General features: G+C 44.0%; 1 protein-coding gene across 3 annotated transcripts in view; it reads left to right on the forward strand.

The window, feature by feature from the left end:
- abcb6 (ATP binding cassette subfamily B member 6 (LAN blood group)) overlaps positions 1-23084 on the forward strand; it is a 52792-nt gene that overhangs the window by 22827 nt on the left and 6881 nt on the right. For all 3 annotated transcript variants that reach the window (XM_062967278.1, XM_062967279.1, XM_062967280.1), the window contains 12 exons: positions 3685-3777; positions 5101-5293; positions 5532-5653; positions 6675-6784; positions 6992-7057; positions 7998-8123; positions 11048-11124; positions 12389-12452; positions 13354-13439; positions 14146-14203; positions 20269-20373; positions 22842-23016. In XM_062967278.1, the coding sequence (XP_062823348.1) occupies positions 3685-3777; positions 5101-5293; positions 5532-5653; positions 6675-6784; positions 6992-7057; positions 7998-8123; positions 11048-11124; positions 12389-12452; positions 13354-13439; positions 14146-14203; positions 20269-20373; positions 22842-23016 (1275 nt within the window). The remainder of the gene's footprint in view (positions 1-3684; positions 3778-5100; positions 5294-5531; positions 5654-6674; positions 6785-6991; positions 7058-7997; positions 8124-11047; positions 11125-12388; positions 12453-13353; positions 13440-14145; positions 14204-20268; positions 20374-22841; positions 23017-23084) is intronic.

Genomic DNA, 23084 nt, shown 5'->3' on the forward strand with positions numbered 1-23084 from the left:
GACCATCAGAATAGTGTAGGGCAGTGGTTCTCAACCTGTGGGTCCCCAGATGTTGTGGTCTACAACTTCCAGAAATCTCAGTCAGTTTACCAGCTGTTAGGATTTCTGGGAGATAAAGGCCAAAACATCGGGGGACCCACAGGTTGAGAACCACTGGTGTAGAGGTTTGCATATTGTACTGACTTTAGAGAGCAGAGTTTGATTTCCTGTTTTGCCATGGAAACTCACTACCCTGTTTCCCCAAAAATAAGACATCCCCAGAAAATAAGACCTAGTAGAGGTTTTGCTGAATTGCTAAATATAAGGCCTCCCCCGAAAGGAAGACCTAGCAAAGTTTTTTTTTTGGAAGCATGCCTGCCAAACAGAACACCAGAGCATGCAGGATCGGTAAATGTACGTACTATAGATTGTTGTACATGGAAATAATGGCAGTAACAAGAAATCCTTGATAAGATTCAGTTTGTTTGGTTATGTTGGTTTGTGATGGCAACTACTGTACAGTACATAATAAATGTTCATTTTTTAATTCAACAATTAATGTGAATTCTTCCTCATGGAAAACTAAGACATCCTCTGAAAATAAGACCTAGTGCATCTTTTGGAGCAAAAATTAATATAAGACACTTATTTTCGGGAAACACGGTAGGTGACCTTGAGCAACAACAAATGTGGATATGTACAGGTTGAGCATCCCTTATCCACAGTTCTGAAATCTGGAATACTCCAGAATTGTCACATGGGTGACTGAGATAGTGATATCTTTGCTTTCTGCGAATTGGATGTACACAAACTTTGTTTCATGCAGAAAATTACTGTAAAATATTGCTTGCCTCCAGGATATGTGTATAAGATATATATGAAACATAAATATATTCAATATACAGTATTCAATATACTTGTCTGCACAAATACAGGAATTCCAGAATCTCCAAAAATCTAAAATCCAAAGCAGTTCTACTTTCAAGCATTTTGGATAAATGAGGAATAGGACAGGGTTGGCTCACAAGGGTACGTCTTCCTCACTCCTGAACTATAGCAGCCCTTTTCTCTCCCCAGACAGATTCTGAAACACCTCTTCCTTCCATATGAGCCTGCCCCAAATTTTAGATTCTCAGAGGTAATTCTGTCTGATGTCCCAACATTTCATGAAGTTAGATTCACATATCACTGGGCTTTATCTGTAGCAGCATCCTGACAGTAAAACTCCCTAACAAAGGACATTAGGTTGGCTGCATCTCTTAAGATAGTGGTGATGGAGGGCAGCTGAAGCAGTGCTGTTCTACATGGTTTTTAATGTTTAAAACTGGTCTATTTTAACTGTTTTGAGTTGGTATTTGAGACTGTTTTAAAATGTTGTAAAAAGTATTTTAGTGGGGGGTTAATTACAACATCCACACCTGCCTCCAACGGACAAGAGTTCTTTCTCCCACCCTGAACCTTACCCAGATATATAAATCCCACTTGCCTAGTTTCCAACATACCTCACAACCTCTGAGGATGCCTGCCACAGATGTGGGTGAAACATCAGGAGAAAAAGCTTCTGGAGTATGGCCATACAGCCCGAAAGACTCACAGCAACTCAAATGAGGAATAATTTGATAATAAAATGGTGTTCACCACCACCCTGCTTTTCTTGTACTCGATTAATTTAGTTGGGTTAGAACAGACATCTATCCCTCAACAAAGAGGAACAGCCAGAGACTTCTTAGAAACAGGAGCAGACCCAAGTGCCTGTCATCAGAGGTAGTTCACTCACACTGCTTACTGAGAGGGCTGACTCACAAGGATACCTCATCCCCACTCCTGAACTATAGCAGCCCCTTTCCCTCCCCAGACAGATTCGCCCCATCAGGAGCTCACGTCTGAGAGGGAAAGGATGGGACTGGAGCAGACGGCATGTTGGAAGAGAGGAACCCGGAACTGAATCCTGAATATGTTGATTCCATCTCTAATGAAGTCCTTGGTGCTACAAAGATCTGGTCCAAGAGCTTTATGCATGATAGGCCCAGCATATTGTGTTGTCTGAGGCAAAGAACAAAATCCCTTTCCTTCCATGTATGCAAGCTGATCAAACTTTAAATATTATTTCAGATGTGGGAAGTTGCAACTGAGGGCAGAATAACAGTTTAGGAAGTACATATTAGTCCCCAAAGAGTGCTCTTAACAACTTACTATCTGTGTCCCCTGCTTCAGAGCATCTCTACCAGAGTCTCCTCACTCAGCCTTATGGTGTAACTGTCGTATTTATTTTGCACTGTGTTAGCACAGTCTATTTCAGAGAACCCTTCCATGCCATCTGGGGTATTTCAGTGGGGGGCATTGTGCTGGAAGCAACATGAAAGTCCAGACTCACAAGCTGCTTTTAACATGGCAGAGGGCCTTGAACTATTATGTCCTAAACTTCTGCCTAGTCTTGTTGATGCTTTCAAAGAGGCCACATCAGACAATTTGGGCTTAAACATTTGCCTTTGTTGCCCACAGGGTGAGAATCCATGCAACGCTGGCATTCCAATTTGTGTTGGTGGCTTATTCAGCTGTTTCACTCGGGGTGGGAAGGCTGTGAACTGGGAACTGAGTAGACTTGGGGGAAGGGTGTGAAAAAAAAACATCTCTCAGCCAGTTGCTATCCAGCAAACAAGTCAACAGAAAGGAAGGTCACTTTTCAATGCTTACCTTTGTGTTTGAATACCACCTTCTCCCAATACCCACCAAAGTCTCTTAAGGTAATGTGAGGGTGCTTGTGATATTATGGCAAGCTGATTGTCTTTTGGCAGTGTGCAGAAACAAGTTTTTTTCCATTTCTGTGGAAACTGAATATCTCCCCTCCAATTATTATATAGGAGTCATACTGTCTCAATACTTTTTCAGGCATTTTCTTTGTTCTTGTTTGTGGGGGAGTTGTGTGTGCGCATGTATGCATATGTGTGTGTGGGGTATATATATCCATATGCACACACACACACACATATACACACATCTACACAGTTGGTCTTCTGTATTGAAGACGACTGCATCCATGGACTCAACCATCCACATCTTGAATTAAAAAAAAAATCCAAAAAGCAAACCTTGATTTAACCGTATTCTTTAAGGGATACTGTTTTACTATATCTTTGTATATAATTGCACTTGAACATCCATAGATTTTGGTCTCCATGGGGTGTTTTGGAACCAAACCTCACAGCGCCCATTGTGTGTGTGTGTTTATTTATATATGTTTTTATTCTCAGTATTTTGTTGCTTTATTATTATACACCACTTAGATTGGATTTTATGATTAGAAAAGTAGAAATTGCATGCATAAACAAATAACAATTTTCTGATGTTACCTTGTCACATATTTGGCCTGTTGTTATGGTATGTCTTGTGTTGACTGATCACATCCTTTCTTTTGTTAGTGGTATTTTGGATGTGCTATGTAGTCTCTTCTGCTATTATTTAAAAAAAAATTCCGCTGGGTCCTTGTCATCTTGGGTACTGAGATAGACAGGACAGGAGCCTTATCCAGGTAGCTGGATGCTTACTACAATTCCCATGGGAGAGAACTATAAAGAAACATCAAGATTGATCAGTGACATAAAGGGTACTGAAAAGACATTTGAAGTATAAGTAGGCCAGGTTAAACTAAAGAGACCTAGGAAAACCCAGAGGCTTTTGGACTAACTCTTGTCTCCCATCTTCCAGTGAATGAGCTCACCCAAGACTCTGGCTGGCATATCCTGCTTCAGACGATCTGCATCTATACAGCCCTCAAGTTTCTCCAGGGAGGAGGTGTTGGTGAGTTCACTTTGTCTGGAGCACTGTTGGTTTGTCCAAAGCTGATTTGTAGTAGTTGATGCCTACCTACACCACCTTGATTAGGCTTTCTTTCTACTTCCTACTTTATTGTCTACTGAAAAAAGCAGGACACTCCTCTAATCTGGACCTCTTGCTCTGCTTCCCACCTTTCTCTGTCTGGAAAAACTGACATGTTAAGTGCTGTTGGCCAAAGGAAACATAGCTGTAGCTAGATTTGCCTCTACAGAAGATGAAGTGAGCCAACTCAAGAAATATGTTTTGGGCACTATTACTGGGCAACAAAATGGCCATTGGTAGGTAGCTTTGATACAATTTGAGAGGCTAAAAGTGATCACAAAGGGTACAGGACTGTTGAGCTATAGAGCTAGATTACTAACTTCCTGCCTATCTAGCCCTGAGCCTCCATATCTGTAGCACAATTAGCCTGTCATGTTGCCTGCTGCCCGGTGATTATAAAGCTGATCCATTACTTTGAATCTGAATTGTGCTATTCCTGTCTTTCCATCCTATTCAGCACAGCTGCCAGGTGGGCAGGAATTAGGATCAAGGGTTTTCCTTGGTGGACTCCCCCTGGCCTTCTTTTGCCCTTCCTTTCATTGTAGGAAACTTTAAGCTGTTAAGGGCTTTGTCCCCTATGCAGTTGAAAGGAACCATGGAGAGGAATTAATGAGTTCCAGAGGAAACACATTTTCTCTAACACTAACAAATCCAATCCCCTGCCCTCACACCTCCCCCCTCATCCCAGCCTCCCATAGCTTCAAATGTGTCAGAGTCCTCAAAAGCTTATAATATCCTTCACATGGGAGAGTAGGGGTGAAATCTAATACTGTTTCTTCAGGATGCTATCCACTATTAGGCATTCAGCAATTCAGTGCTGCACTCCTGCCATTTTCTTCCCTTCATTCCCCACCCCCCCCCCCCCCCACCCCCACCAAACTGGCATTTTAAGCATTTTGTGGCTCAATCTCTTTGAAACTAGATCCACGTGTGATTGGGGTTTTCTTTTTTCCTTAATTTATTAACCAATACCTTGGAGCCCCCAGTCTACTTGACAGAACATATTTGTCACTAGAGATCCAATCTATTCTCAACTCACATCTGGGAAGACCTCTGAAAAACTGGTCCGTAATATTCAGAGCAGACTCAGTCCATGCTCTGAGAATTCTGAAGGCTTTCAGGGAGATTCAATGCTCAAGAGCATGAGTGGGAATACTGGGTCCTTCCAGAAGTTGTTGGACTGCAACTTCCATCAAGCTAGTGGGGGCCCACAAACATATATGTGTACACACCTTCTTTTCATAGGTGCCACTGGTTTCATCAGCAACACGCGCAGTTTCCTCTGGATCCGTGTGCAACAATTCACAAGCCGTGAAGTCCAGGTGCATCTACTCAGGCATCTCCATTGCCTGTCCCTTCGATGGCATTTGGAGCGCAAGACGGGCGAGGTGTTGCGCAGTGTGGACAGAGGCACCAGCAGCATTAACAATCTGCTCAGGTACACGAACTTGTTGGTTCAAAGAGAACTTCATAGCATTTGACAGAATGTGGAAAAGGTTGCTCTTTTTTCTGGACTGGAATTCTCCACATCTTGGCAAATTTGGGGAGTTGCAGTAAAAAAACTGAGTCTGATTCAGAGATTCCTATTGATTTGCAGGGAGGGTGGTGGAAGAATGAGAAGGGTTTAGTGGTGGTGGGATTTTGCATATCATGAGATTTGACTCTCCCACCTGCAGCTACATCGTCTTCAGCATCTTGCCCACAGTGGCTGATATCATCATTGCTATTGTATATTTCACTACCACCTTCAGTGCCTGGTTTGGCCTCATCATCTTCATCTGCATGACCCTGTACCTTGGTGAGTGCTTGAGGTGGATGGGGAGATAATATGATGGGTGGGGAGAGAGTCCCATTATCAATTAGCCACCCTCAAGAGAGAACTCCATAGTGCACTTTCAACTCCTCTCAGACCCTGTAGAACAAGGGGATTCACAGCCAAACTGAGATCTGCATGCATCCACATCCATTATATGATAAACATAGGAAAATTGTGCAAAGCAAACAAATCCATATAAATATACTTAACTTGCCTAGGGCTAGTCGAACCTTTGGTGAACTTGCTTGAGTTTCATTGAAATCTATGTGACTTAGATGAGTCACAGCCAAGAAGTTGCGCTATATAATTGGTGCATCAGGCCAAATATTGTCATCTCCAACTAGCAATTTCTTTCCAGGGTTTTAGGCCGGATATTTTCATGGTTTTTCATGGAGATCCCTGTAATTCTCTGGTAGTCTCCAGTCCAAGTACTAGCCAGGCTCAACTCTGCTTAGCTTTGCATGTAGTAATCTTTTAGTAGTAATAGAATGGATGCAGTATATCAGCCAGGCATGAATTTCAGATCCAGTTTGGCATGTGAGGAGGATGCATACCCAGCCATCCCAAACCTTTCCCTTGTCTCCTCTGAGCAAGGACAGACCACTCTTTGAGAAAGCGTATTTGCCCATTGTGCAGACATATTTCTTTCCAGGTGGGTTATGAGGAGCCTATTTAATTTTTATGTAAAAGTACCACACCTGACCTGTTTTTCATTTTGCATGCTGGACTCTCTAACTCAACATTTCTAGCTCTGAACCTGAACACTGTTATCCATATATCAGTGGGTCTTCATGCTTTTAAGCTCTCTTCATAAAGACTGGAAACATTCAGTAATTGACTTCAAAGGCTAAACATCTTAGGAAGCAAAATTTGGAAAAGTTTACCTTCTTTCTGGAATTTAGACACACTCCTGGTTTTGTCTGAGAGTGGAAAGCAATAAAAGGATTTCTGGTATTTCTCTGTGTTCTTGTTGTAGTAATTTGGGTCCTCTCTTTCGTCATAGCTTTGACCATTATAATGACTGAGTGGCGCACGAAGTACCGCCGTGACATGAATATTCGTGACAATGAGGCCAAGTCTCGTGCTGTTGACTCGCTTCTCAACTTTGAGACGGTACTCATAACCTCACACATTGGGAATAGCAGGGTAATCCCACTCCTCACAGTGCCCAAAATAGTTCCAATTCCTCATTTTTGTTTAGGTGGAGAACTAAATCTGAGGCCTCTGTTTGGGTGGAGATCTCTGTTTGGTGGAGGGATGTTAGGTGGCTAGCTGTTCCAATCAGACACTGGCTGATCCCTCCTATATGGTTTCTTGCAGGTGAAATATTACAATGCTGAGAACTATGAGGCTTCCCGCTTCAATGATGCCATTTTGAAGTACCAGGTATAAAAGGATTAAGACAAGGCAATGGAAGATGTATCTTCCATGTCCTTTGTGTTTTCTTGGGTGGGTTTCTTCTTTATGCCCTCATTTTCCCTTGTTCCTCCCTCACCAGTTCTACTGCTGTACTCAGGTGTGGGTGCATGGGTGCATGCACACACAGAAACACTTGTAGAATACAGCTTGGAAAGAAAAATGATCTTGGTTCATGTGAAAGACCATCAGAATTAGAGCCTGGAAAGTTACTATTTTGACCTGATCTCCCAGAATCTCCCAGCTAGCATGGCCACTGGCAGTGTTGAGTATGGGATTGTGAAAACTGTACTACAAAAGAGTAACTTTTCCTGGCTTTAGTACATATGAATGCCATGGAAGGGCAAATTAGGACTCTAGAGAAGCCATTTGTCAGGAAACGCGTTTCAATATGGTAGTGAGAAGTATCAGCTATTCAAATGCTACCTTTGATACTCACAGCCAGAACAAAGCAAGCCCTTGATGAGGTTTTAGGTTTTGGTAGAGGCTGGGCTGGTTCACATTTTAAAAAATAAAAATAAAATAGTAAGAACATTAGAATTTTAGAACCCTTTGCAAGTTCCTTCCAGATTTGTTGGACTACAGCTCCCAGTGTCCCCAGCTTGATGGAGCTGTATTCCAATACATCTGGAGGGGGCAGGTTGGGAAAGTTGGCCTAGATTATCTCTTGCCCAAAAGTAGAAGAGCCATTTTACACATGTGGTTCTATGGAGGGCTTGAGGTTGTGGATAGCAAGTATTATGTTGTTGTATTTATTTCTATCTTTCTTTTTCCTGGTTTATCTCAATTGTCTTGCCATTGGGTATGGGAGGTTCCTGTGTGTGGAAATTAGAGGGGCAGGAGATCTGTTGGCTATGCAGAACAATTCTGGGATATGCCAGAGGGATCTAATTTCTTTTCCTCCTATCAGAGCTCAGAATGGAAAGTCAACGCATCGCTGGCACTGTTGAACCAGACACAGAATCTGGTGATCGGTTTAGGTCTGCTAGCTGGATCCCTACTGTGCGCTTCTTATGTAATCAAGAGGAAACTTCATGTAAGTCTGCCAATGACTGAACACTTTTTGACTGACAACCCTATTCTCCCCATCCCCATTAGCATGCCTGTTAGCCATTCTGATTAGGGTAGAAATGGAAGCTGTAGTCCAAAGAAGTAACTTTCCCATGTTCTGGTCCCTCCCCTATATTAAGTTAGATATTTCAGTGGTTTAGTTATCTGACTACAAAAAAAAACTTAACCCAGAGAACCATTGTTGCCACATCAATTGGAATGGTTAGCTACATCAATTAATTGAAATTAGGAGCATTAATGGCTATTAGACTGGATGGTAATATATAATATCTCGTATCAGAAGTATTACTTCTGAAACACCTGACCTAAAGGCACCAGAACCTGTCTGAGTGGCAAGTTGCTCAGTTATCTTTTCCTTGGAGAAGAGAAGATTAAGAGAGACCAGGATAGCCATGTTTACATATTTGAAAGGTTGTCTCATTGAGGAGGGTGAACACTTGTGTTCTGCTGCTTTGTAGACTAGGACACAATGGAGCAATGGATTCAAATGGAAGGAAAAGAAATTCCACCTAAACATTTAGAAGAACTTCCCAATGGCAAGAGCTGTTTAACAGTGGAATATGCTCCTTCTCTGGAGCTTTCTACACAGAGGTTGATGGCCATCTGACAGGAATGCTTTGATTTGTTTTCTTACATGGCAGGGGGTGGACTGGATTACCCTTGTGGTTTCTTCCAGCTTTATGATTCTATGATTTTTCTGTGATCTTGAACTTAAGCAAGGTCATCGTTGGTTAATACTTGGATTGGAGACTGCCAACAAACATCAGTTGATTGAGGCTATATTTTAGAGGAAGGAATGGCAGAACCACTTTTGGGTCTTTCAATACTAGTGTTTGAGATGCGAGATGGAACTTTGATGGCTGTGTCCTAATTATGGGCTTGCTATAAACATCTGTTTGGCCCCACATTTCTCTCTGGTCTGATCCAACGGAGAAGGTGGGAGGACTTGCTACACAGGACCCATGTGGAAAAGTTGCAGAATATGGCCAAGCTGGGAAGGAACGAGGGGCCCTAAAAGCTTTTGCAGTTTCTGAAAAGACTTTGTGAAGGCTAATTAGTATTTGCTGAATTCAGTGCCGAATAGAGACCAAAGCTACCACTCAACTCATGCTGAGAAAATGGGCAGCTGAGAGTAAAGATTAAAATAAAAACAGATTGGTGAATTAGACCTCTAGTTGAGAACAAAAGCAATTGCAAGCAAGAGTCCGGGCTGGAAAAGGTTTGTCACCAATTAAGAGATCTAAGGGTGGTGGTGGAGGGGGAACCACACCAAATGGGAGCTAGTTTCCACCAACATCAGAAGAAAGAGACCAGCATGTTTTGGGGTTTATTTTCCAGATGTGAAACACACATTCCCATATGGAGTGCAGTCCTAATGATAGGACACAATAGGAGATAAAAAAAACAACCCGAGGTTGCTGGTAAAGGACGGATATAATTGTACATGTGGAGAAGAGGGTATTTTATCCCTAGATTAAATGAAATTGATAATAATTAGCAGGGCTGAGTGCCAAAGATAATATTTTTATTAAGGCACACTATTCACTAGTAAATCGAGATTCTCGATAAACATTGTTGTAAGGCAAATTTGTTTCTCTGTTTTACTCACTTGGTCTATGTCTGACTTCACAGAGTATATGAGATTCCAGGAAGTAATTCGCCTCTTTTCCCAACATCCTCTGTCTCCTTGGATTGACTAGTGATCTTGGGATATCTTATTTTTCCTATGGGAAGGGTGGAGAAATTGTGGCCATCCACTTGTTCTTTGCAGTATAGATCCTATCATCCCTGACCAGACATTCTGGTTGGAGGTGACTAGTGTTGGAATCACAGCATAAGTTTGAACTACTGTATATACTCATGTATACGTTTATTTTACGTATAAGCCAAGAGCAGGTTTGGGGGTCAAAATTATGGATTTTAATATGACCTATGGATGAATCAAGGGTCATTTTGAGGAGAGGAGAAAAGCACCGATAACACCTCAAGGGGCCACTCCACCTTTGACTGCTGCTATTTCCACACCCAAGCATTCAAGAGCCAGAAGTGTGCAACAGCAGAGAAAGAAGAAGGGGTAGGCGCTTCTTTTAGGTTCTCTGGGATGGATGGACTAAGCTCTTCCTTTTCACCACTGTACTCAAAGCAAGGGACAGTTCCTTTTTTGGTACAACTTAAGGTACAGTAGCCCGAGTTACAAACATCCAACTTGCATCTGACCTAGTTACAAATGGGGGAGGGGGTGAGACAACAGGAAGTGAGAGGAAATCTACCTTTAGGAAGTGGAATTCACTCCTGAATTCCCATGGGAAAAAGGTGTTTCCACTGAAGCTTTATCACCAATCTTTGTTTCCATGACAACTCCAAAATTTCAAAATTCAATTGTCACAGGGACAGAAAGTGAGATGAAATCCTCTGAACAGGGGCATAGACAGCAAAACAGTCATTGCAGGAGTGTTAATCCTTCCTTTTTCTATCCAAAACCTTTTGGTTGTAGTTACACTTAAAATGTACCTGTTCCAACTTACATACAAATTCATCTTAAGAACAAACCTACAGAACCTATCTTGTTCATAACCCAGAGATTGCCTGTACCCTTGGATTGACCCTTGGATAAGTCAACACAGGTTTTTCAGGCTGGATCTTTGACTAAAATTTCTAGACTTGTACATGAGTATATAGGCTAATTGCCAACAGTGTCTGCTTTCTGCTTGTGGATAGTAGCCAATTGTGGTGAGATAGGATTTGGGCTGTAGTAGCTCCTCAGCTTGTGGGGTAAAGCAGCTTACCTTTTGCTCAGACTTACAAGGAAAAGGAATCAAAGTACTTCTATCCTCCATTGCAAGGTAAGATAATTGCTTTGGCTCTAATCTGCCTTTCTGTTCCCCCCAGGTCGGTGATTATGTTCTCTTTGGCACATACATCATTCAGTTATATGTGCCTCTGAACTTTTTTGGTACTTATTACAGGTAACCTTTTGTTAATATTATTTTGTTATGTTTGTTGGTCACTTATTTGGCTGATAGAAATAAGAGTGTGTGGGTGAAATTCTGCAAGTCAGTGGTTCTATGCAAGTCAGTGGTTCTCAACCTGTGGGTCCCCAGATGTTTTGACTTTCAACTCCCAGAAATCTTAACAGCAGGTAATCTAGCTGGGATTTCTGGGAGTTGTAGGCCAAAACACCTGGGGACTCACAGGTTGAGAACCACTGATTGTAATGATTGGAAAAATAAGGTGGCATTACTTGGCAACAGACTGACCAACAGAATGTCAATTTCTGTACCCTTCTAGATTTGGGATTGTCTGTAATGGGAAAACTCCATGCAGGGCTCCAATGAGAACTGAGTGAAATGCTTGAAAAAGAGATTGGACTAATTAATGGAGGATGGAGCTATCTCTAGTTGTTAGCCAAGATGCTTATATTTTTCTTTCAGACTATTGATGTTGAATTTTAGAAAGTGCAACCAAAACGTTACTACAATTTTATCCTTCTTGTGAATTTTGCAGTTGGGCATTTGATTGGATGCTATGGGAAGCAGAATGCGGAGGTGGATAGGACTGCAGTTTCATTCAAGGGACTCTTAACCATGTTCCAACTGTCTTTATACAGAGACTGATGTTATGACTTGAACAAACAGAATACAATTATGAAATATGAGATTCCTGTTTGAGGTTAAAATATTATAGACTAAGGAAAAAATGAGTATTTATGGACAGTTAGTATTGGAGTGTGAAACAGCCCAAATTTTTGCTCTTTTCCTGTCAGCAAGATCCTGGCGGGGATTTGGATAAACCTGAGCCTCTAAGATCAAAGTGATCAGTCTGTTGTGGACCTCTGCCCTTAGGATTACTCCCTAAGGCTTCCTCAATTCTAGAAAGCTAAGCTTGGACTTGGAAAATAGAACTCCAACTCTAGCATTGCATCCATGGAGGGATGTTACCCTTCTATCTAAGAATTTGGGCTGCCTTTGCACCTCTCATTCCTTTGATTGTTCATATCGTGAATATGTGTTGACAGTTTAGGAATATTTACTAGTGATGGAAATGAGGTACACTGTGAGTTGCTTTTATGTCAGGGGTCTAACTGATCACTGCATTTAAGGAAGTGAATCCAGGGCTGTCCTGCTCCCTTATTTTTCCTTGTTACCAGAAGGGGAATGAGATAGTCCTGTATTCCTCCCTCCCTGTTTTGCTTGCAAATGATGCATTGAAAGTTTGGTTTCTCCGTTTTAGAATGATCCAATCTTCATTTGTTGACATGGAGAACATGTTTGATCTCTTCGATGAGGAACAGGAGGTATGTTGAGACTCTCTCTGTACTGCAGTGGATCAGCAGTGTTGCTATTCTTCTATCCCACTATTATAGTAATCTCTTTAAAAGGATTAGAGCAGTGTTTCTCAAACTGTGCTCCTCCAGGTGTTTTGGACTTCAGCTCCCAGAAATCCCAGCCAGTTTACCAGCTGTTGGGAATTGTGGACCTGAAGTCTGAAATACCTGGATGAGCACAGTTTGAGAAACTCTGGATTAGAGGATTCTATATATGATAGACAAGTGTATCCTTCATGTTCTAGTCAGTTCTTTGATTACAAGACTACTAGAGAGGATGGTGATTTATGCAATGATGACTTACTTCAGAAAATTCCTGAAGTGTGCCTCTGGAACAGGGCCAGCCCTGTTATTGGACAAGTTGAGGCAGCTGCTTCATTGTGAAGATTACAATGCTAGTCAAAGTGGTGGACCGTGGGCTGGTACTAGCCTGCTAGTCATCAGCATCTAGTCCCTGTTGAGTTTCCAGGCAACTATGTGAATATAATAATAGGGTACCAGTCCCTGAAAAATGGTGGTGGTGGTGGGTGGGGAGAAATGCTTGGTCCAAAACATCAGCTAGCTTGAGAATAAGCAATCTGCTTTTCATCTCATCCCTGCTGCCCTCGTGGGATACTGGCTCATTGTCAGAATAAGATTCAGCTATCAGTCCAGTCTAAGGGGAGATGCCTGGGATTGACTACACAGAAAATGGACAGTAGTCCTTCACATCAAGTGCTGAGTATTTATACACCCAATCCTGATAATTCTGATAATCAAGTATCCCAAAGTCACTTTCCTAGCCACAGTCATCGTCTTCTTTTATAAGTACAGCTGCTTAGATCAGATTGTCCCTGGCTGCGCACAATATCACAAATACGTTAATTTCTAGGTGAAGGATGAACCTGGTGCCAGGGATCTTCGGTTCCTGGCAGGACGTGTGGAGTTTGAAAACGTTCATTTTGCCTACGTGGAAGGGTAAGGCGAAAGGAGATGTATATCATGGGTCTGGAAATGTGGGGCTGGGAAAGGATTGGGAGAAGTTGAAAGGTAGCCTGGAGAGCAGGTCCTGAGGAGCTTTACCAAAGGAAGGACTGCTGGGGGGGGGGGGGGGGGGAGTGAGTATGAGGCCACAGACATGAAGCATGTTGCACCATGGTAAAGTGCTCCAGTGAAATTTTGCCTAGTGTGCAAAAGATTACTAAACATAAATATTTTTACAGAGCTTAGAAATGAGACTTTTTTGTATTACAATTTCCAGAATTTTGGGAGTTGCAACCCAGAAAAAGTATTTATCTAAGTTCGCATTTCTTGGCTCCGCTCTGCTCAAGAGCAAATAAAATTTCAGGATCCATAAATGACAATGCACCCATAAGGCACTCCTCCACTTTATACATACATGATTTCTTTTTAAAGATCTTCCACAGAGCACCTTTACTTATTATTATCCATATATTCAGTTTGCATGGGGGGGGGGGGGGAAGTAGGCTGGAGACAGGACAGGTGTGGAGTAGAGGAATGTGCATTTTTGTGCATCTCTCTGTGTGTGCATGTATTAAAATAAATTTTTAATGAGATTATGGCATTTGAAAGTGATCTGTAGAAGGTACGGGAGATGTAGGAGGTTTTGCAAAATAGTAAAAGGTTTGAAACATGACTCTTCCCTTTTGTACCCTCTTCACAGGAAAGAAGTCCTGAATGATGTTTCATTCACAGTGATGCCTGGGCAGACCTTAGCATTGGTAAGAAATGGAGAAGAGAAACAAACAACTTTGCTGTAATCAATTACACAGTCAGTCTTCCACATTCACTGGGTCCAGAGACACAGGATCTCAGTGGAAGTGAAAAACTATGGATAAAGAAATGGCTGTTTTTTTAAAAACTTCAAAACACCTTTCTAGAACTTTCTAGATCTTACAGCACAACACTGTGGTCAACTTCCACCAGAATCTGACCATACAATTGCATAGGAGGACCTAGAGATGTATTCTCTTTAGAAATATTTTGGTCCTCCAGCATGGCTGGAGGAGGTTGACCATAGAGTCACACAAGAGACCTCTCAACACCAGGGGTTCCTGGATGAAGCAGATTATCTTTTTTCCCCAAATAATTTTTATTAAATATTTACTAGGAGAGTGGGGACTGGGGGGTGGGGGGGAAGCAAAGGAAAAAGAAACAATTGGGGACAATAGGTTTGTTACTGGTTAGTTGCATCTTTACAAATGTCTAATATGTTGCAAGGAGAAAACAGAGGGTGGGGGTTGTTGGGGTACAAGGAATTATTTTACGAAGTTATTCTTCTTTGTGTAGTCTGTGAAATACACACAAATGGGGTTATCTTCTGCGCCTGCGCAGCCGTTCGGATCCACTTGGCCCCGGAGGCGGTGGGCGATAATGCCTCAGTGTCATTGGACCCTGAAGAGGCCCTTCCTGCGGCCGCCAAAACCCAGCTGGATAGTGAGTCTTTGCCACTGGAGGAGTTTAGGGGTTTCTCAGCCCTCATAATTAGGTTCACTCACGCCTTACAGTTGTCCATTCCTCAGCCGGCAAAAGTGGTTGAAGACCCCATGTTTCCCTCCTCACAGCAACATGATCCTCCTGCAACCTTGCTGCCCTCCCTACCCTTTTTACTTCAGCTTAGTAAAGCCGAAGGCATGGCCCCTGCATCGGTGCCAGCAACGCCTAAGAGAGCAGAAGCCTGTATAAGGTCAATCTATCCTCTGCCCCTTGGCTTGCAAAGCAGGCTAAACCAAACTCCATTGTCGTTGATGTTAGCCAACCTAAGCCATCACAAAGATCCCAATCAACCCCTTCAGATAAAGAGGGGAAAAAATTAGAGACCATGGGAAAAAAAAGTGTATGCCTTAGCTTGTCGCTCTTCGAGGATGGCACACTATGGGGCCTACATGGCAGGCTATCAGAGCTACCTATGGGGTAAGATTGCCCCCTACCTGGACCTTCTCCCGGCTGGTGATCAAACCTTGGCTAAGGCCTTTCACAAAGAGGCCTTTCTGCTGGCCACCTTTCAGAAAGAACTGGCTAAGCACACAGCTGATGCTTCAGGGAACTTGCTTGCGACTGCAGTGGCCTTGAGACACCATGCATGGCTGAGGGATTCAGGCCTCTCTCAATCGGCACGGGTCGTCATAGATCTACCCATGGATGAGTCCGGCCTCTTTAATTCAGAGACTGTCACACAGCTGGAACATACACAAAAGATGTGCCAGACAGCATATAAATACGGTTTCTCTCCGTATCTCTCCCAGCACCAAGACCTTATTGGCCAGCCCGGTACCAGTTTCATCACCGGAGATTTAGCTCCCCATCGTTTAAGGTGCATCAACATCCTCGGCCTTCATCTTCTTCAAGCAGAAAACCCTCCCTGCCCCTCAGGGGTCAGCAGCGTGGGGGAGGTAAGCAGGGAGACTGTCAGAAGTGCCGCACTAGAAGCAGGTCAACGGGCTCCTCACAGGATCCATCACTGTTGTCAGTTAATGTTTACTCTGTTGACTCTGTTGAGTCTAGTTCTTGTTTGAATACAGTTCTTGCCCACAATGCCTTTGTATCACTTTCATCCCACGGGGCTTTTCTGAGCCGCCTCGCCCATTTTTGGACACATGGAGGAGAATCACCATGGACTCTTGGATCCTGAGCATTGTTGAAAATGGCTACTCCATCGAATTTCAATCCTACCCTCCTGTGGGTGAGTTGAAGGTCACAGCTCCTTCCCACCAACTGTGTGAAGAAATTGCAACCCTTCTTGACAAAGGAGCCATCTCCAGGCGCTGTCCGTCCGAGGCGAGACACTGTTTCTTTTCGAGATACTTCCTTGTTGACAAGCACAACAGCAGTCTCCACCCAGTATTGGATCTAAGGGGTGTGAATTATTTCATAAGGCCCTGCAAATTTCATATGGTCACTCTCTCTGCCATCCTCCCCCTGCTGTGGCCGGGGACTTGGTTTGCGACGATTGATCTACGAGATGCCTACTTCCATATTTCTATAAGGAAGGACCATCGAAGATTCCTTAGTTGCCTTCTTTTTATTCAATGTTCTCCTGTTCGGCCTCGCCACAGCGCCTCGCGTTTTCATGAAATGTATGGCAATGGTGGCGGTGTACCTCCGCCGCAAGGGGATTACCACCTACCCCTACGTTGTTGACTGGCTCTTGTGCTCACGGTCAAGAACCCGCCTACAGAGTAACATCTCCTTTTCGTTGTTGCTTTTGCAGGACTTAGGTTTCATGATCAACTTTGAGAAGTCCAACTTGGTCCCAACCCAGCGTATCCATTACATCAGTACCACCATCGATTTGGTCGAAGAGAAAGCCTTCCTTCCAGAGGACCGTTTCCGTGTTATCAGATCCATCATAAATGTTGTGTGTGCCAAGCATTACGCCCCGGCACTAGCTTTTCAGTCCCTCTTGGGCCATATGGCCTCCACAACTGCCGGCACTCCCTTCACAAGATTTCGAATGCACCCCCTTCAGTGCTGGTTTCTCCGGATGTTCGACCCCCCTCACCTCAGACCACCTCAGACCATAGAGAAGACCCTTCGAGCATTCAAGACTGTGGTCTCCGGCCAAATGATCCAGCTGTTGACGGACAACAGCACGGTCAAGTTCTATGTGAACAAGCAGGGAGGAACCCATTTATGCAACCTCCTCTGTCTGATGCTAGAGATCTGGGAATGGTGTATCCGGAGATGGATCCAGCTCACGGCAGTTCACCTTCCCGGGGAAGAAAACTCCCTTGCCAACGCCCTCAGCAGGGCTCCGGGGTCAAATCACGAGTGGCAACTTCACTGCAGTGAATTCGTCCTTCTCACTCAGCGTTGGGGCCAGCCCCTACTAGACCTATTTGCGTTGCCAGAAAACAAGAAATGCAGCATGTTTTGCGCTAGGCTTCACCCCTGAATGGTTCCAGGGTGCATAAGGAACACGGCCTTGTATACGCATTTCCTCTGATTCCCCTCATATCCAGAGTGGTGGCCAAAATAATTGCGGACAGAGCGGACTGTATCCTGGTCACCCCTTGGTGGCCGCACCAACATTGGTTCGCCCCACTCCTGGAGGTCTCGGGAGGAGAATACATTCACCTCCGTCTCAGCCCCGACATATTGTTGATCAGGGAGGGCAGGGTCCACCATCCAGACCTATGATCTCTTCTTCTCACGGCATGGAGGATTTGGCCCCAGGACAGCTGTCCACCGCAGTACAACAGATTATTGGGGCAGCACAGAAGCTGGCCACAAGGAAGCCCTACGATTATAAGTGGTCCAGATTTGTGGAATTTCCTAAACCATCCACGGTTGATCCCTTTACGGCCCCCACCTCCTTAGTTCTGGATTTCTTAGTTCGCCTCTTTGACAAGGGACTCTCCCTCTCCTCCTTAAAATGTTACCTTGCAGCCATCTTCTGGCATAGGAGACAGAAGGGGGGCCTGTCCTGCTTCTATGATTCGCTGATTCGGCTATTCCTAAAAGGCTACGCAAATTTACACCCGCCATTGATGCCTCCTCCGCTGGCCTGGAGCTTGGAGCTGGTCCTCTCCCAACTGTCAAGGCCGCCCTTTGAGCCCATGGCGACTTGCAATATTTCCCATCTGTCCTGGAAGACAGCCTTCCTTGTGGCGATATCATCAACCAGGCAGGTGAGTGAACTCTGTGCTCTTTGCGTGGATCCCCCTTACCTGCGTTTCCACAAGGAAAAAGTTGTACTCCACTCGGATATCGCATTTCTACCTAAGCTGGTGTCCCGGTTTCATTTGTCTCAGGACATTTCCCTAACAGCTTTCTTTCAGAACCCTGTTTCACCACTTGAGCTACAACTACATTCGTTGGATGTCCAGAGGGCTTTAGCTTTCTATACGCAAAGGACTGCCCCGCATAGAAAGTCTGTGAGGTTATTCCTCAAGTATCGGAAAGACACCCTGGGCCTCCGGTATCCCCTCAGCGGCTGGCATCGTGGATTGTGGCAATGATCAAACTGTCTTACCAAATGGCCAAAAAGGAGCTTCCCCCTCAGGTGTCAGTACATTCGACCAAGGTAGTGTCAACGTCTACAGCCATTCTCAAGGGAGTTCCTATAGATGACATCTGCCGGGCAGCCATTTGGGCTACGCCACTGACGTTCGCCACCCACTACAGGCTGGATGCACTGGCGAGGAAAGATGCAGCCTTCGGCAGGGCGATGCTTTTCTCATCCGTGGCATGACCCTCCACCTAAGGTTAGTAGCTTGTTAGTCACCCATTTGTGTGCATTTCACAGACTACACAAAGAAGAATAACAAGTTGCTTACCTGTAACTGTGTTTCTTCGAGTGTTAGTCTGTGAAATTCACACGTCCCCACCCGTCCTCCCCACAGTGTTCATGCCTACGTGTCATAGCTCTGCTTGCGGCTGTGGAACTGAGGCGAAGGCCCACGCTTGAGCATTTATAGTACAAGGGGAGAGTGGGTGGGGCCTCTGCCAAAATGTTTCCATTTTAAAATGCTAGAAGGTTCCAAAAGGCTGCGCAGATAACCTCATTTGTGTGAATTTCACAGACTAACACTTGGAAGAAATACAGTTACAGGTAAGCAACTTGTTATTATTACAAGTTATCATTATTTACCCTTCTTCTTGGCAGGGAGTTATACTGGATGGCCCATGAGGTCTCTTCAAACTCTATGATTCTATGATTTCAGTCTGGTTTCAGGCCTGGTTATGGGACAGAGACAGCTTTGGTCACCTTAGTGGATGACCTACACAGAGAATTGGGTGGGGGAGTGTGTTCCTGTTGGTTCTCCTGGGCCTTTCAGCAGCTGGAGAAGTCAGATCTGGCTATGGTGGTACATGCCTGGGTTGCATCCCTGTTGGGTTATTGTCATGCGATCTACATGGGACTGCCTTTGAAAAGTGCTCAGAAATTTCAGTTGGTCCAAAGAACAGCAGCCAGACTGCTAACTGGGGCTGGCTACAGGGAGTGGACTACTCCTCTGTTGCAACAGCTGCATTGGTTGCCAACACATTTGTCAGCACAATTCTAAGAGCTGGTTTTGAACAACAAAGCCCTATGCGGCTCCGGTCCAAGTTATCTGAAGGACCATATCTCTTTCTATTACCCTAGTCAACATTACAATCTACTGGGGAGGGTCTTCTCACTGTCCCACCACCTGCTCAGGCGCATTTGGTGGGAACACAGGAGAGGGCCTTTTCAGTGACTGCTCTCAAACTGTGGAACTCCCTCCCAAGAAGAGACTAGGATGGCCCCATCCCTGTTTCTGACTTTTGCAAGCAGGTCAAGACTTTTTTTTCAGGCAGGTGTTTAGAGAAGGCTAAGGGGCATGTTGCTGGGGAGGTTATGGGTGGGATTTTTGGGGGATAGGGTGTTTTAAAATGCATTTTAATTGCAAATATTGCATTTTAACTGTATTTTAACCTAACACATAATGTTGTTTAATTGTTTTTTTAATTTTTGTATTTCCTTTATTTTAAATTGATCAAAGTGTGTGATTGTTAGCCTCCTTGGGTCCTCTTGGGGAAGAAGTTGGGGTATAAATAAAGATAATAATTAAAAGAGTTAAAGATGTCTAGAGAGAACATTTTAAATCAAATCATGAATAATCAGAAAAGTCAGAAACACAAATGTGGAAAGATAATTGTATTTCCTAATAGCCTCTCACACGTTTTTGCATCCTGTGCGGCAAAAGTAGAACCTGGGCCCATCAACAGGCCCCAGCTGAAGTTACCCATGAGACTTCTTCTTTTCCCTCCCCACTGGCTGTATCCAGCCTAACCGCATGTCTTCTCTCCTCTCTCTTTGCAGGTGGGACCCTCTGGTGCAGGAAAAAGCACTATTGTTCGCCTACTTTTCCGCCTCTATGATGTCTGGGGAGGCTGCATCCGAATTGATGGGCAGAATATCTCCAAGGTAGGAGGATAAAACCCCAAATCCCTTCCCCAGAAAATACTGTTGGGCACTGGTTTTAAATCTTGTAAAAGGATCAGAGTATGAATCAACAACTGATGTGTGTGTGTTAAGGCCAGGCATATATAGTCCTACACATCTGAGAAAGCAATTTTTGGCACAGGTGAGGGATAAGGATTCACCAGTTGAATTGCTTCTCAAGGACAAAATAGTACCAGGCAACCTTCAAATCCAGATTTATAATACAATCCTATGTACTACTTCAGAGTTAAACCTCCCCCCCCCCCCCCCCCCCACGTATTATGTATGTATGAAGATTGCAATGGTAACCAATTCTCTCTTCCAATGATAGCATGTGATAGAGACTTGAAGTGTTCCAAGAGAAACCTTTTCTTACATCATTGTCCTGTTGTTTTTTAAACAGGAGGTCTTTCATTTGTAAATGCCATGTGTGTGTTCCATGCTTCTTACATTGTTTTTCATTTTCATGGGTGGGAGGACTCTTTGCTTAAAAAGAAAAAAAGGTTGCCTAACTCTTTAGCTGGAGTTTTGATTGGTGAGGTTAAGAGCCATCTGTCTGGAAGTACCCATTAACTATTTGGTCCAGAGAACGTATGACTGTACAGGATGATCCCATGACTGCTCCAGCTATCTTTGACAGAATCTAATGTGCATATTTCTGGGGCCCCTCCCTCTCTCTTTTGCACACACATTGACATTTTTCCTCTTGTTTCTTTGGGCATTTGCTGTCACCGCCTAGCTGCTTAATCCCAAATTCATATATATTGCTCCCAGGAAAGCAGAATTGTGTGATTCCATTTAGAGAAGGATGAAAGGTTTGCACTGTGGCGGGCACAGCTGCCTCTATCCTCACTCCCACCCAGCCACTCAGGCTCCCCGCAAAGAGACTGCAGAATATCTGGTGGAAGATTCCTAAATGCCCCATCTGGATGCCAGCATTACTGGGGGTCTGGGAGTAGGAGGTGGGGGAGGATTGAAGGGCAACTGCTCCTTTCATTCCACTCCAGATGTTTCCCTCCTGATCTTTGAATATATGTGGCTTCTTTCCCTGCCCAGTAATTTCATCTATCTTATAAAGTCCCGCACAGCTGGTTACTAGAGCAGAATGAGTAAGAAGCTACTTAGAGACACGACAGGTTAAGTTGGCCAGGATCTGATAGGTCTTTGTTGAAAGTAGTTTGAATAATATTCTGCTTCCCATTAGGTGCACACACACTTTTCTTTGGTACTTCGGGTCAGTTTTATGTGTGTGTATGTGTTCCAGGTCAGATCAATCACACCCATAGCCATCTAGATTTTACTGAGTTTTTCAAGTGATGCTCCCCACCACCCATAAAGCTATTTACCCCAGACAACAGTAGAGAGAGTTACTCACCATAAGCAGCAGGTCCTCCTTCAAAGTACCTGCACCATACTGGATTAAGACAGCATCAATGTATCATCAACTTTTCTCTCCTTCCCAGCGTACCCTAAGTGCCTCATCACAATCGAACATGGATCCACTTTAAATCTGGTTTCTGCCTCCTTCAGAATTCTGGGGTTTGTGGTTTAGTGAAGCCCACGACCTGCCCCTCCCTAAATTACAAGCCCCATAATTCATCAGGAGGCAGAAACTGGACTTAAAGTGGATGCATGCTCTAGTGTGATGAGGTCCTGAGAGTGAGCAAATGGGCCTTTTTATTTTGCCTGAGGGTTAGGCCTCCTGCAGTGGTAGCACCTCTCCAGCTAAATCTTAGAAAATATTTTTTTTATTGCACCCACTAGAATTTATTTATTTATTTATTTACAGTATTTATATTCCGCCCTTCTCACCCCGAAGGGGACTCAGGGCGGATCACATTATAACACACATAGGGCAAACATTCAATGCCCATAAACACATCAAACAGAGACTGAGAGACACACGCAGAGGCAAGTTAACGTTCTTCTGAGGGGATGTTCGATTCTGGCCACAGGGGGGAGCAGCTGCTTCATCATCCACACTGACGGCACTTCCTCATTCCAGGTCGTAAATTAGTTAATCTTGCCTCCCCACTTTATAAGTGGTACCTTATCTCCTACTTGATAGATGCAACTATCTTTCGGGTTGCTAGGTCAGCAAGGAGCAGGGGCTATTTTTTATTTTTAATTGACGGGTGCTCACCCCGCCACGGGCTGGCCTCGAACTCATGACCTCATGGTCAGAGTGATTTAAGGCAGCTGCTCAACAGCTGCGCCACAGCCCGGCCCCTTTTAGAATCCCTTGATTCTATTGTCTGGAGGATTCTGGAACCTGGGATATAAAAAGTAATTTTCCCCACTTCTTCCTTAGAAGTTCCCTCTGACAAATCTCATTTTGAATTATTTTTTTTTCAAGCAAACTATGATGCTGTTTCAAAACACTACCCCTTTTCCAATTTCTAATGGTGTGTGTTTTCTCATTCTTTTTCTTACCACTCCAATGCCCAAAGGTAAAACAGGTCTCATTGCGCTCCCGCATCGGTGTGGTACCCCAGGATACAGTTCTCTTCAATGACACCATTCGCAACAACATCAGATATGGTCGTATCGACGCCACTGATGAAGAGGTGGTGGAGGCTGCAATTACTGCCAATATCCACGAGCGTATCCTCACGTTTCCCGATGGTAAGCTCTGTAGGCTGCTTCTGGCTTACACACTGCTGTGCTGTAAAGGTTCTTCAACATCATGGGCT

Source organism: Anolis carolinensis, chromosome 1 (genome assembly GCF_035594765.1).
Source record: "Anolis carolinensis isolate JA03-04 chromosome 1, rAnoCar3.1.pri, whole genome shotgun sequence".
Lineage (NCBI taxonomy): Eukaryota > Metazoa > Chordata > Lepidosauria > Squamata > Dactyloidae > Anolis > Anolis carolinensis.